The 13,102-nt window shown below is 40.5% G+C and overlaps 1 protein-coding gene across 9 annotated transcripts in view; it reads left to right on the top strand.

The window, feature by feature from the left end:
- Positions 1-13,102, top strand: part of NAV3 (neuron navigator 3) — a 445,636-nt gene that overhangs the window by 321,120 nt on the left and 111,414 nt on the right. For all 9 annotated transcript variants that reach the window (XM_083698859.1, XM_083698858.1, XM_083698861.1 and 6 more), the window contains one exon: positions 3,280-3,395. In XM_083698859.1, the coding sequence (XP_083554985.1) occupies positions 3,280-3,395 (116 nt within the window). The remainder of the gene's footprint in view (positions 1-3,279; positions 3,396-13,102) is intronic.

Raw genomic sequence — 13,102 nt, 5'->3', positions numbered from 1 at the left:
GTCTTAAAATCAAATAACCATTGGAATTCATTCAGGGCAACTGAAGCAGTGAAACCTGTCAAACCGTATAAGGCATATTAATTGTATGGCTTTTGGAATGTCAGAGAATAGCTAAGGAAATCTTTGATATCTGTGGAAAAGCTTGTTCAGACACAGAATAATGGCTCTTAACGATAGACATACAATGACTTGGTTTCTGTGCTCAGCTAAGTGCAGCCTCATTTAGCAAGAACAATCATTTAAGTTAGAGGGGTTAATTGAGGGCAGAATGCAGTACACAGACCAGAAAGATAACATAGCCGAAGGTAGTCTATTTTCTTATATAACTTAGCCAGTCAATTGGATAAATGGGCATTTTGAGTTTGATGGGTCAACTGGTTTAAAAATGAAATATGTTTGAAAAACAGGGAGGCTTTTCCAACGTGATCAGAGTGAACATATTTCATAAGAAGCCACTGTAGTCTTCCCATCCCAGCAGGCTATCTCTGTACTCAGTATGCCGCTGTTAGTTTGAGTGCACTGCATCTCAGAAAGTTTATGCCTTTTAACGGCTAAAATAGACATCATGCAGAAGATGGTGATTAAGATCTATTGTGTTTGTTTAAATTAATAACAGCCAGGGAGGAGGTGAATCTGGTTGGGACTGCTGTGCCTTGGAAACATTTCCCCCATGAAAATTAACCTTTGAGACCTTTTCATGAGTTCCATTGGGAAAGCTTAAGGTACCATATAGTTATCCATACACTTTCCCCTGTGGAGCAAAGAGAATCATCAGAAGGAGGTTGAGATTTTAATTGTGAGAAAATAGCATGGAAATAGTTCAACTCCTCACCCAATGTCACATTTCTAGTGAGGTTCAGCTTCTTGTGCAGCTGCTTTTTCTCTTTTTACTAATGGAAGAGCATAATCATGGATCGTTTGCATCATGTCTAATTTTCCTTAAGCTGAGGCTTTCTCACCTTAGAACATCTCACAGCGCACAGCTCCGCAGCTCCCTAGCACAAGGTTGGATGTTGCTGGACTCTGTCTCCCATCATCCCTGACCATTGGCAATGCTGGCTCAAGCTGATGGGAATTGTTGACCAGCAACATTTGGAGGGCCACAGATTTGTCACCCTAGATACTTGAGTCTATGTTAACAAGAACTCGCAAGCTAAGAACTTTGAAATATAGAGGGCCAGTACAGACACAAAAAACATGGTTTGGTTTCGCAAAGATGTTCTGCAGTGAGCCTTAGGCTTGCTGTCTCTCTCTCCATCCCTCCTGCTTATATGAGGGAAGAAGAATGCTCCCCATTCAGCTTTGAAAAAGCACAGTTTCCTGTTACATTCAAACTCAGGAAAATGTGGTTTATTCTGATTTTGGTTAGTTAATAAACTAGAATCTGAAGCCACAATTTGATTTGGGTTTGTTAAACTAGGCACAGTTTCCTGAATTCTGAGTTAATGAGATACTGTGATTTATTCAAAACTGAAGGTGGACTCTTACAATCTCCTTACCACTGATTCGGAGAATAATAAGTAGTAAAGCAGAGGCACAGAAATTCAAGTTTCTCCTTGGCTCATTCTCACAACATTAAGCCGTTGTTTAGTATTAGAACTTCACTAGGCTATTTGCCTCAGGTCATGGCTGCCAAACCTTTGTTTACTGTAAATTAATAATTGCATTGGCCAAAGCCAAACATGAAAAAGTACTTATCTGCCTTCACTATTTCTCAGAAACTTGAAAAAATAAATTCAAAAGTCAAGCGCAATATATTTTATCAGATGTCATTTTCTGTTTATGATGCTCTTTTAAACATTTTAAAAATATTATCAGGATCATGCATTCTGCTCTGCAGTGTGCTTCCTCATCCATTTCAGCATGCTTTTGAATAAACCCATTAGATAAGCAACTTGGAAGTAGTAAACATAGCAAAAAAGCTGACAGGTTGTTATTTTCTAAAAGACATGCTTTTAGAAAAGCATTCTAAGGTGTGCTCTGTTTTTATCAGGCTCTAAAAATGTGCCAGAAACTCACAAAACAAGCTAGTTCTCTGAATCAGATTAAATGTAATCCTTGGGTTTTCAGAAGAAGCAAATATCAATGCCTTTCGACTGTCCGAGGTGCGAAATTATCATTTATTATTACACTTAACTTGGAGGTGACAATGAAAACAGTTTAGCTTCCTCCCCCCTCTCATGAAGTTCTCATTTCTTATTATTTTGCCTTTAAATACCTGTATGAGGATTGAGACATCAGTTAGGAAAAAAATCTGTATATTAACATCAACAGTATTTTTTAATGATATAATGAATAAAATTTTGAAAATTACATGATTGTATGGTGGTTTTGAAACTCAAGAAATGAAAGCATTTTTTAGCTACTTGGAGTGAGTCTGGCCTGGTTTGTACATCATGGTAAGGCAGCTGTAGTTTACCAGGACTGTGGAAGTGTGATGACATCCGGGGAAGAGATCGCAGTTGCTTTACTCCTTCCATGTCCCTTGGGTTCAGTTCAGTGTAATGCATCAGCTAAGCCATGGTTTTGACTTAGTGTATCTGCCAAATCTGGACTCATGATTAAGCTCACCACCTTAACCAGGAGCCACAGCCAAGGTTTGTTTATTTCCAGTGCTGGCCTTTGGCAGCAATGTTTTGCTTCTATCCTTTATACAGTGGTACCTCAGGTTACATACGCTTCAGGTTACATATGCTTCAGGTTACAGACTCTGCTAACCCAGAAATATTCTTCAGGTTAAGAACTTTGCTTCAGGATGAGAACAGAAATCGTGCTCCGGCAGCGCAGCAGCAGCAGGAGGCCCCATTAGCTAAAGTGGTGCTTCCAGAACGAATTAAGTACTTAACCCGAGGTACCACTGTAATTCTTTAGCTGAGACAAAAGCAGCAGAACATTTAGAAACCTGCTGTTCCCAGCATGTGCCTGGTTAACCAAGGTCGTCCTAACCAGTAAATTGAGTACCCATTCCCTTCCTACTAATCTTTCATCTGATAGGGGAAATTTGATAAGACATTTAGTCCTTGACACCTTGTCTGGTTACATGTGATATAAAAAGATGTAAACTTTCCTCCCTTGCAACATATGGATATAATCTCATCTGTCCTGATGAAGAGTTTAGCACTATGAAGTTATACAGAAAGAAAAAAAAAAGTGAGGTGCTAATGACATTTCCAGAATCTGGCTTTTGATGAAATGTGTGCCACTCTGCCATTCACGGACTTGGCAGTTAATGCTATGAGTATTATAGGTGCTACAGTGAAACTCTTTGATTAATTTCAGAACTCATTCAGAAAATGACAGTACCTCTCTCCCACCTGCTGACTTCTGCACCAGTCCTACAAAAATGGATCTGGCATATAGCAAGACTGCCAAACAATGCCTAGAGGAAATATCTGGTGAGTAATGTGTATTTTATTTTTTGCTGCTTTATTTTGAAATTTGGATGAACCAATTTGGATGTGCTTTACAGAAAATACTGTATACAAATGTTCTAAAGAATGTTTTAAAAAATACAAATTTTGTGTGTGTGTGTGTGTGTGTGTGTGTGTATATATATATATATATATATATATATATATATATCTCTACATGGGTACCTGAATCAGTCTAGGCCAGGCTTCCTCAAACTTGGCCCTCCAGATGTTTTTGGCCTACAACTCCCATGATCCCTAGTTATCAGGACCAGTGGTCAGAGATGATGGGAATTGTAGTCCTAAAACATCTGGAGGGCCAAGTTTGAGGAAGCCTGGTCTAGGCCCTTACCCTGAAGTCTTGGATTATCATAGGTAGATTGATTTACATTATTAATTCAATAAAATAAAATAATTTTAAATCATGGTTTTTAGGTTTCTGCCACATCATATCCGTTTAGCATTGTGTTTCCTTGGTTAAGCGGAAGTGGAATTAAAATGCAGGTTCTGAGCCATGAGAGCTGAATTGTGATTCCCCTGTGACTTACATACTTCTATAAAGTTTACTCAGAAGTAAATCTTACTTAGCAAAGAGACATTCTAAAGTTAATTAGAAGTATTTTAACTGACATTTCTGGCTATTTTATTGCCTCCACTGTATGTGGCTAGATAGGAAGGTCACTGATGGACTTCCTTTTGAACAGTCTTTGCCCAATGCTAACTTTTGGTTCAGGAGGAGCTTTGATTTGTACACCAGGGATGGGGAATACTCGGCCAAGCATCAGATTGCATACAGTCCCCTTTGCCCCCTTCTACCTACCAACTGTTCATCAGACAGCTGGTGAAGAGTGGGGGGAGACGATGATGTTGTACAAAATGTGCAGTTGTACTCCTTCCTCACAAAGATCTGTTGCAGAGATCAAAACGGAAGGGGAAATGTCGCAGCAAAGTGCTAGGCCTGTGTTCCTTGCAAATATGTAATAAGTATCCATTATTCTGCAATTGCATGTATGCGGTTTTTGAGGCGCAGTTGCATTTCTCTCCCCCCCCCCCCTTTTTGAGGTTTTGAATAGCTGTAAGGTAGGGCTTGCAGTTCAGCTGTGCATCAATGTTATTTGTAATTTTCTGAAACTACTGGGGTCTTTTTGCCTTTTGCACATTCAGGACAGATAGTCTGTGGAGAAAATGTAAGGTGAAACTTAATTGGACTTACTAAGAATTTAATATATGCCTCCCCTGAGTAATAGTTGTCTGTCTGTGTCTATGTAAGGTTTTTTTGGGGGGTGCCCCTTCCCACTGCTAAATGTGGTCCCCAACAGCCTTGCCACCTTCAGATTGAAAAAGGTTCTTCATCCTTGCTGTACTCTTCTGAGCATACAGTTGCAGCCTTACTATAGCAGAAACACATAAATCCAGAATGTTCCAAAAATATTGTGAATTATCTGAGTACCTTCCACCCGAAGAAAGGCTAAAGCATTTCTGAGAAGGGCCATAATAGATGTGGAGAAGGTGGGTAGAAATGTTTTCCCCACTTTTGAATAACACATTAGATTTTGAAGCAGTTGAAAGACCATAGATTCAGGAGAAAGAGGAAAATAAGATCTTGATTACCTAATGGAAATGATGATGACCACTGACTACGATTGCTTCAAACAGTAATTAGACAAATGCATGGAGAATGGGTCCCTCAAAGGCATGATAACTAAATCAGATCTCCAGATTCAGAGGCAATATGAGAGGGATGGAGAACCAGTGGCTCTTCAGATGTTGTTGGAATACACCTTCCATCATTCCTAATCATTGACTTTGCCGGCTGAGGCTGAGTAGGAATCTAAAGGCATTTAGAGGGCAGCAGGTTCCCCTTCCCTGTAGTTTACTTACTTTCAAATGTCATTTCCAGCTATTGTCTTCAATTTGCTTTTGTGGTTTCTTAGGCCATTGTCCTAATAAAAGAAACAAGTTGCTGGCCTCTTCTTATATTTGATTTTCATTTTAATACAAAAATTGAATGATAATAATTTGCTCTGGTGGCACTGTAGGACTTATACTCCTGAGTAAATATGCATAGAATTGCCCTGTGTACATTGGCAGAGGAAGTGTGGGGGCATGGGGAGCGCATTGCCCCCAGCAGCACGATCCCAGTGGGGTGACATTCGGGCAGCATGCCACGCCCCTGCCTACTCTCTGCCCCCAGTGCCGGAGCATGAAGCTCTGCCACTGCCTGTGTACTACAATTGATCCGCAGAGCCAGTTCCTCTCCCCTAGTAGAACATTTTCCCATTTCCCCCTGTGATCCATGGATATGGTTGTCTTTTGAATGACACAGGCAACGCATGTTGATAATGCCTTCCAAAATATAGTGTTTACTAGATGCCTGGTGGCTATAGCACAAAGCCAATTAGATTTATCATCTCAATATTCTCTGTAAAGACAAGACTATGATTCTGTGGCTTAGAGGAATCACACAAACTCACATAAGTCATAGTAAAGCCCACATAGTGGCCTATCTGGAACTGCTGTGTACCATCATGTAATCACAACTTAAACATCATAGGAACATAGGAAGTTGCCTTATTGCTGGCAGCATCTCTCCAAGGTTTCAGGCAGGGTCTCACCCATCCTTACCTGGAGATGCTGGGAATTGAACCTGGGACTTGTGCATGCAAAGCAGGTGCTTTAAAGTTTATGGTAGATTGCAGGTGAATTAGAATTTTAGAGAAGCAAATTCCCCTCCCCCCCCCATTCCATCCATTGTCTGAATGCTACCTTAGCATCTATAGTTACCATGTTAGGGACATTTGGGTGTGTGGGTCTATGAGTTTTAGCTTTAAAGAACTGGTGCTCAGGATTTCAGTAATGCTTTGCACCTGCTTAAATGCTTCAATCTGTGAACCTTTTACTTTTAGATGCCTGCTAGAACCATTTTATTTCAGCATCCATCTGGGCCACACTTCAATCTGGCTCCAGGTGACTCAGCCTTAGGGGAATGGTGTCTATCATAGGCAGCCATAAAGGGAGTCCATGGACCTCATGCTTGCTCCCTCTGTTGTTGCTTGTCATTGTTCAACAAGAAGATAACTCCCCGGGCCAATATCTGAAACCTTTTAAGCTGGCCAGCAATAAGAGATTGGAGAGTTAGCAGCCCTTCATACTACCAGCACCTCAAGGAGCTCACCAAATATTAAGCATATGCCTATCTGGTGTCTCACTATCCGCTATGAAAGCGATCAAAGCCAATCGGCCAAAACAGCACCACCTCCTTAGCACAACAGTGATGAGTGTGGGCCGAACAGTTAATTTAGCACTCATCAGCCCTCATTATGAGAAACTAGCTGCAACTAGACAAGAGGTGGGTGGGAAGGCATGTCACGGGGAGAGAGGAACAGTATTGAACAGGACTAGTTTATAAAGCAGACAGCCGCACTCCCGTCAGCTCTGCATGCTGTCCGCCCTGCATACATCATTCCTTCCTGAAGGCGAGGTGGGGAGCAAACTCACCCTCCCCCCCAGTAAAAGCTTGAGGAATAGCATTCTTTGAAAGCAGACATAATTTCAGGTAATTTTCTTCTGCGGGAAGAACATTTGAACGCACTAGTAGAAATGCTGCCTTGTGTATACTCATTTGCACGGTGATTTAAATATTCTCAGAATATGAGTTAAACATTTGGCTGTTTAGGCCATTGGTGAGCTTTGCCTAAATGTCCAGAATTCAAATACTATTGTGTGTCTCCCACCCTGCTCTGTGTCATTTTAATCCTAAACAGGTAGCCCTCCCCTTCCTCCCATTGTCTGATCCTCTGAACATGGTGCATGTTCACGTCAAATTCTCATGTCAATTTGCATACGCAAGCTCAAAATACCCAGGTAAAAATAAATGCGTACAAAACTGCTTCAGTAGGACTGCTACAGATGGTATATGCTCCACATTGGAGTTAGCAGAAATAATCAAGCAGATGGACACATAGGTAAGCAAATAGCTAGTCTTTTTACCATAATGGGTTTTACATTTCTGCTCCAAAATGACACAGAAGGGTGAAATGAGCACAGGAGTGTGATCAGACAAGCTCCTGGCTCATTTTTCAGAATGTCACTGGTACTCGATTGAGGAGCTTATAGTGACAGTTCAGTTATCCTCTCATGGTATATTGGAAATACTAAAAAAGAAAAGAAAAGCAGATGTGTGTCACTCATAATTGCCTTACAGCAATGTGAGCAAGTGAGTGAGGAAAAAGGCTAAAACGTTGGATGCATTTGTTGAACAGGATGATTATTGGCTAGAACAGCAGACTGAAAATGTCCACATGCTAGATCTGTAGCCCACTGTTTCAAGATGGTTCAGTCGTGGGGCAGGTGTTTGCATATATCAATAACATTTAATCAGCCTAGGAATACTGTCTATCAAGTGATACCTGTTGTTGATACTTGTTTTGGGGTTGTTGTTGTTGTTGTTGTTTTTTGTCTTTTATGCTGCCATCCTTTGGCATCTGCAGTTACTTTGCTGCTCTGATGATCTGATGTGCAAGGACAGCAGCTAGCAAATTGTTAGCCATTTGACATCTTATCTACACAGTACTGGAAATGTCTCAGGAGATGTAATTGCTTGTGGAGGTCACTCATAGTGGATTTGAACAGTGTAGCTCTCTTCCCTTGAGTGGTTGCCAAAAAGCACTGTCCAGTGACAGTTCTCCATGTGGTGGGTGTAACATTTGAAAGGCTCTCACCCCATGCGCTTGATGCACTCCAGAGTTGTATAGCCCTGGAAGTGGTTGCACTGTCATATAGATGGTGCCTTTGTGTAGGCCAGCACACTAAAAGCCTTTTAAACCTTGTTCTTGCCAGGTGTAAGGTTGGCACTGTGCTGTAAGTGCTAATCAGTAGCCTCTGTGTGGGGGCAATCATGCTTAAATTGTCCCTCAGTGGTTTTTGAAATTGAAATGATACCGTGCTCCACATTTCTGTTTTTTGCCTCCTCCTGCTTCAGTGTTACTGTGCTAATCCAAACAAGCATCAGACCTACTAAAATGCAAAACACACACACACACACACACACACACACACACACACACAAAGAAAATTATCTGTTCTTTATGGGATTGGCTTTGAACATGGGCAAAATTGCACTGATTCACCAGTGAGTATCCGACAACCAGCTTTTTCTCAGTAGAACAAGATCTACAGAAAAAAATATTAATCGTAGACCATCATTATCCTTAGCCTAGTATTTTTTTTTTTTTTTTAGCACATATGTATCACTGCCATCAGCAGCGCTAACATCATGCTGATGGTGGCATACTGTTATGTTTTCCTTCAGGCACTTGGAAGACAGTGGACATTTGTGGCCCCAGGGTTGATACTGTTTTCTGAAGCTGCAATGTAATGTTTAGTATTTCTGCCATTGTGCCAATTTTTTAAGAGGTTGCATAATTGTGTTTTTAAGGTATATTGGATGTTATTTGATTTTGTTTCTTTTAAACCCCTCTGAAGCTTAAGGATTGTGAAGATAGGTTTTGGTAAAGGATCTAGTTAGCATTCCATTGCTGCTAAGTCAGAGAAGGTGATTGATCTGGGAACACCTAAGAAACTGCTATGCTAAAGATCATCATCTTTGTCATTTCTTTTGAAGATGTTGCTTTTGTCTCCTGTGGGGGAAAATCCATCTCCTGTTTGTCTGCATTTATCCTTTCAGTGATAGTTCTGCCTGTACCTCAAGCTCTATTTTTGATGTTTGCAGATGAAAGCATATTTAGACATAGGAGAAACAAAAGGCCTTGGTTCGGGAAAGCACACTCCGAGTGTTACATAAATCTAAGGAGCTTTGTTAGGCTGAGGGTCATGTTACTGTGAAACATTATGAATTATTGTTGCAAAATAATGTTGTAGTTATTTAATTGTGTTGATTATTTTAATCTAAGCAATCTGTGGTAAAACTAAAAATGTTCTTTAGCGCTGAATATTGGCACAATGTGTTGCAACAGAAGGTGTGTACTTTAAATTATATTTATATACTCTTACACTTCTCTGCAAATGAGAGCGGATAACCTAGGTTATAACGTAGGTGGTCCTTGTAAGCTGTTTGCATGCCTTGTCATGTCTTATGTGACAGAATGTTCAAGTAAATCAATATCCTATTTTGGATATGGTCTTTGCTACATTACCTACATGAAGAACTTTCACTGTTTTATACAAACTTGTGACTTTTAGACCAAAATGTTTAACACCAAGAAAATCTCAGTAACCACAACACTCTTTCAAGTATCCTCATGATCTGTCCAACTGATGCAGAGGCAAGGTGGATAAGAACCTGTAATTCTTCCATGTTAAATTTGTTTTTAAGAAACAGCTTTACAAAACATTGATCATTCTTTGGTTTTGGAAGGGTATTTTTTTTCTACTGAAATTACATTGTAAACATTTGTACTTGGAACATGCTTACATAACATCTTTTTGATACAAATTTATGTTGGTCTAGGAGACAATGGCAGTGTATGGCCTAGTTCAGATTCTAAAATTATCTGCTTGGAGTGGTCCAAAGGCAACTGCCATGTGGAAAAGGAAAAGGATTCTGCAATGTGTATGTACGAATATATGCCACTGGGCTGTATTCAATGCAATGTCTAAAAATAAATAAATAGAAAACATCAGCTGTGTATTAACATGTTGTGTTGGTTCTTTCCCTGAGTTTTAAATATGTTTGTATGGCTGGTGTATATGTATTAGTCATGGCTGAATTCCCTGAACTGAATAAATATAGAAAGGACCTGAACATAATGTACATTGCTAGAAGCACACATTCCTAAAATGTGAGAACAATTACATTTGGGTATGGAATCTTTGAAGCCCAACTATTATTTATTCATTTATATCCTACCTTTCCTCCAAGGAGATCAATGTGACTTTCATGGTCCTCCTCCTTATTGGTATCTTCATGGCAGCCCTGTGATGTAGGTTAGGCTGAGAGGAAGTGACTGGTCCAATGTTGCCTAGTGAGCTTCATGACTGAGTGGGGATTTCAACCTTGGTCTCCCAGGCCTCCTAGTCCAGCACTCTAACCACTACACTAAACTAGCTTGGGTGCCTTCTTTTCACAACTGCCTTTAACTGTACCAGTCCCCCCCCCCTCAGATATGGAACAGCTATTCATTGAGAGGTCTGCTACCTTCATTTAGCAGTTGTACCTGGAGTAGTGTTTAAGCCAGGTATAGGCAAACTCCAGCCCTCCAGATGTTTTGAAACTACAATTCCCATATCCCTAACCTCTGGTCCTGTTAGCTAGGGATGATGGGAATTGTAGTTCCAAAACATCTGGAGGGCCGGAGTTTGCCTATTCCTGGTTTAAGTTTTCATTCTGCTAGCAGAAAGGCTGTATTTTGCAATACTCCCATGCAAAGAAGGCAGCTCAGGTTTCTCTAGTGTGTTGTAGGAGTTTGGCTTAGGGTTTGATTGTGTTAATCGTTTGATGATACTTCATGGTGGCCAGCTGTATATTTTTGGTTTGTTAAATGAAGATGGTGTGTGCATGTTCTTCTTTGCATTTTCATTTCCCTCCTTCCTTTTCATTGTGCCATGATAGGAAATTTCCTCAACTAGCTAAGCATAGTTTTACCATTTCACTCTGAAATAGGAGACTGTGGTTGCTGGGGGTGGAACCAGCTAGGATCTTAAACCAATTTCAAACCATGGTAAGTGCAAACACAGCACTTGGGCATATCAATGTTTAACTAGCCAAAATACATAAAATGCATAAAAAACTGAGCCAAATTTTCCTGGTGAAAATGCATCACTAGAGCTATTTCCAATTATCAAAGTGTTAATAAAAGTGCACATAATCTGCCCAATTTCCTTCTTTGTATGCAGGAAGAAGTTTAAGATTTATTCTGTAGGTTTATTCTGTAGGTGTGGCTGAATGCTGACAAATGACATTATGGTCTTTAGATACCTCTATTTGTGAGCTGGATGAAATTTTTAATGCTATAGTTTTTGCAAATGCTATTCTTTTGTATAATACTTAAGCACAAGGTTTCATTTATGTGAAAAAAACTACCTTATAGCTATTAATTATACTTTCTCATTGCATTTTAATGCTACTGTGTATAAAAAAATGTTTAGAGCTTGTGTACTTTGCTTCATACCTCGACTGAGATTTCATATCTGGTGATCTACTCAATTTAATAGTTTCCCCCAGAAGATGGGAAAAAATAATTTTTCTTTGAACATTTAGAATCACCCCTTAGTGGTTTGAGAATCCAAAGCATTTTATTTTGAAGGTGGAAATGAAATGCTTCACATAATAAGTAACTGATCTATCAAACAAAAAAAGACTCTTCTTCCATAAATTCTTTATTATACTATGGGAAGAGGCATATTCACCATGCACTGCAAGAATCAAATACCATTTGAAAATCTCCTTCTAATTGCCTGCATAACGGATAGCGGTGGCAAGACAGAAATTGTTTTCTAAATCTTACTGTACAGTGAAAGATACCATTTCAAGGTGTGCTACAGCTAATGCTGGGACCTCCCATTTGGTTTAAGCTGTGCCTCAAAACCCCTGGCATTACAAAATTGGGCAGAGGCTTGGGTCTTTCCGGTTTAATTTGCTAGGCTGTTTGCTGCCATGGCAGCCAGCAGCATCCACTGCTGTAGCAGAGAACAGTCATAGATCTGGGAATGCAGGTTGAATACTAAAATGCAAGGAAGCCTTTTCAGTGCTTTGCTTCGCTGGTTAATTTTGGCTCTTATTGAGCTCTGACGTGCAGGCTGCACTTGCATCTCTATCAGCCCGTCTAAAGTAAAGAGCTGTGCACAGCAACCGGCCATGATCTAGCGGGAGAGTGTGGGAGAAGCACAGTAGTCTGCACTTGCTCCGTACTTTTGGATTTCAGAATACAGCAGCTGTAGAAAGGGATGCAGGTCCATCGCTCTGATGAAACCGATGATTGGATGGAGAGAGGAAAGCATCGCTGGCTTTTAGGATTACTTTTGTGCTGGAGCCGAGTGTTTGATCAACTCTCTTCTGCTTGAAGGAAATTCAAGTAAAATGACTGTAAGTACTGCAGATTAACAGGGCTGGAGAGAGCTGGCTTAGCATCAAAACCGACATAAATTCAGACAATATAACTATGCCTGTCTAGTCATTTGCAGCATGCACACTGGATGTGTAAGCTATGTTTCTCGGTACCAGTGGAGAGGAGAGCTGCATGCTGTCTAAATCGTACGCTGCTGAAAGGTTCATTCCTGATACCGGCTTAAAAGATCTTGCCTTCCCTGCATCTAGGAAATGTGAAGCATAATTTGAAGTGAATCTTTGGCTAAAATCATGCAACGACCTGCCGAACTCTCGGTGTTCAGAGGCAAGGATGCAAGAAATGGGGGTGCTCGCCTTCAGAAACAGAGGTCTTTGACGAATCTTACTCTCCTAAGTGAAGGGGAAAAGAGGCGATTTTCATGCAGAGAGAACTGGTTTGGCAATGCTTCTAAGTCTAGGCAGGTTCATCATGAAGGGGAGGCAGAACTTGGAAGCAGAAGCTTGCTTTCCAAAGCGCTATCAAAATCAGCACACTCCCTTTACCATGCCAGCAACAAGTCACCGTGGGAAACTGAAGAACTACCACCTGTCGGAGGCAGAAAGTCAAGCAAAAGGCTCAGAGGCTATTCTGCAGATGAATGTGGCCAAGGAGAAAAGAGCAAATTGG

This window comes from Podarcis gaigeae, assembly GCF_964106915.1.
Source record: "Podarcis gaigeae genome assembly, chromosome: 10".
Lineage (NCBI taxonomy): Eukaryota > Metazoa > Chordata > Lepidosauria > Squamata > Lacertidae > Podarcis > Podarcis gaigeae.
This window is presented reverse-complemented; position numbering and strand designations above follow the sequence as displayed.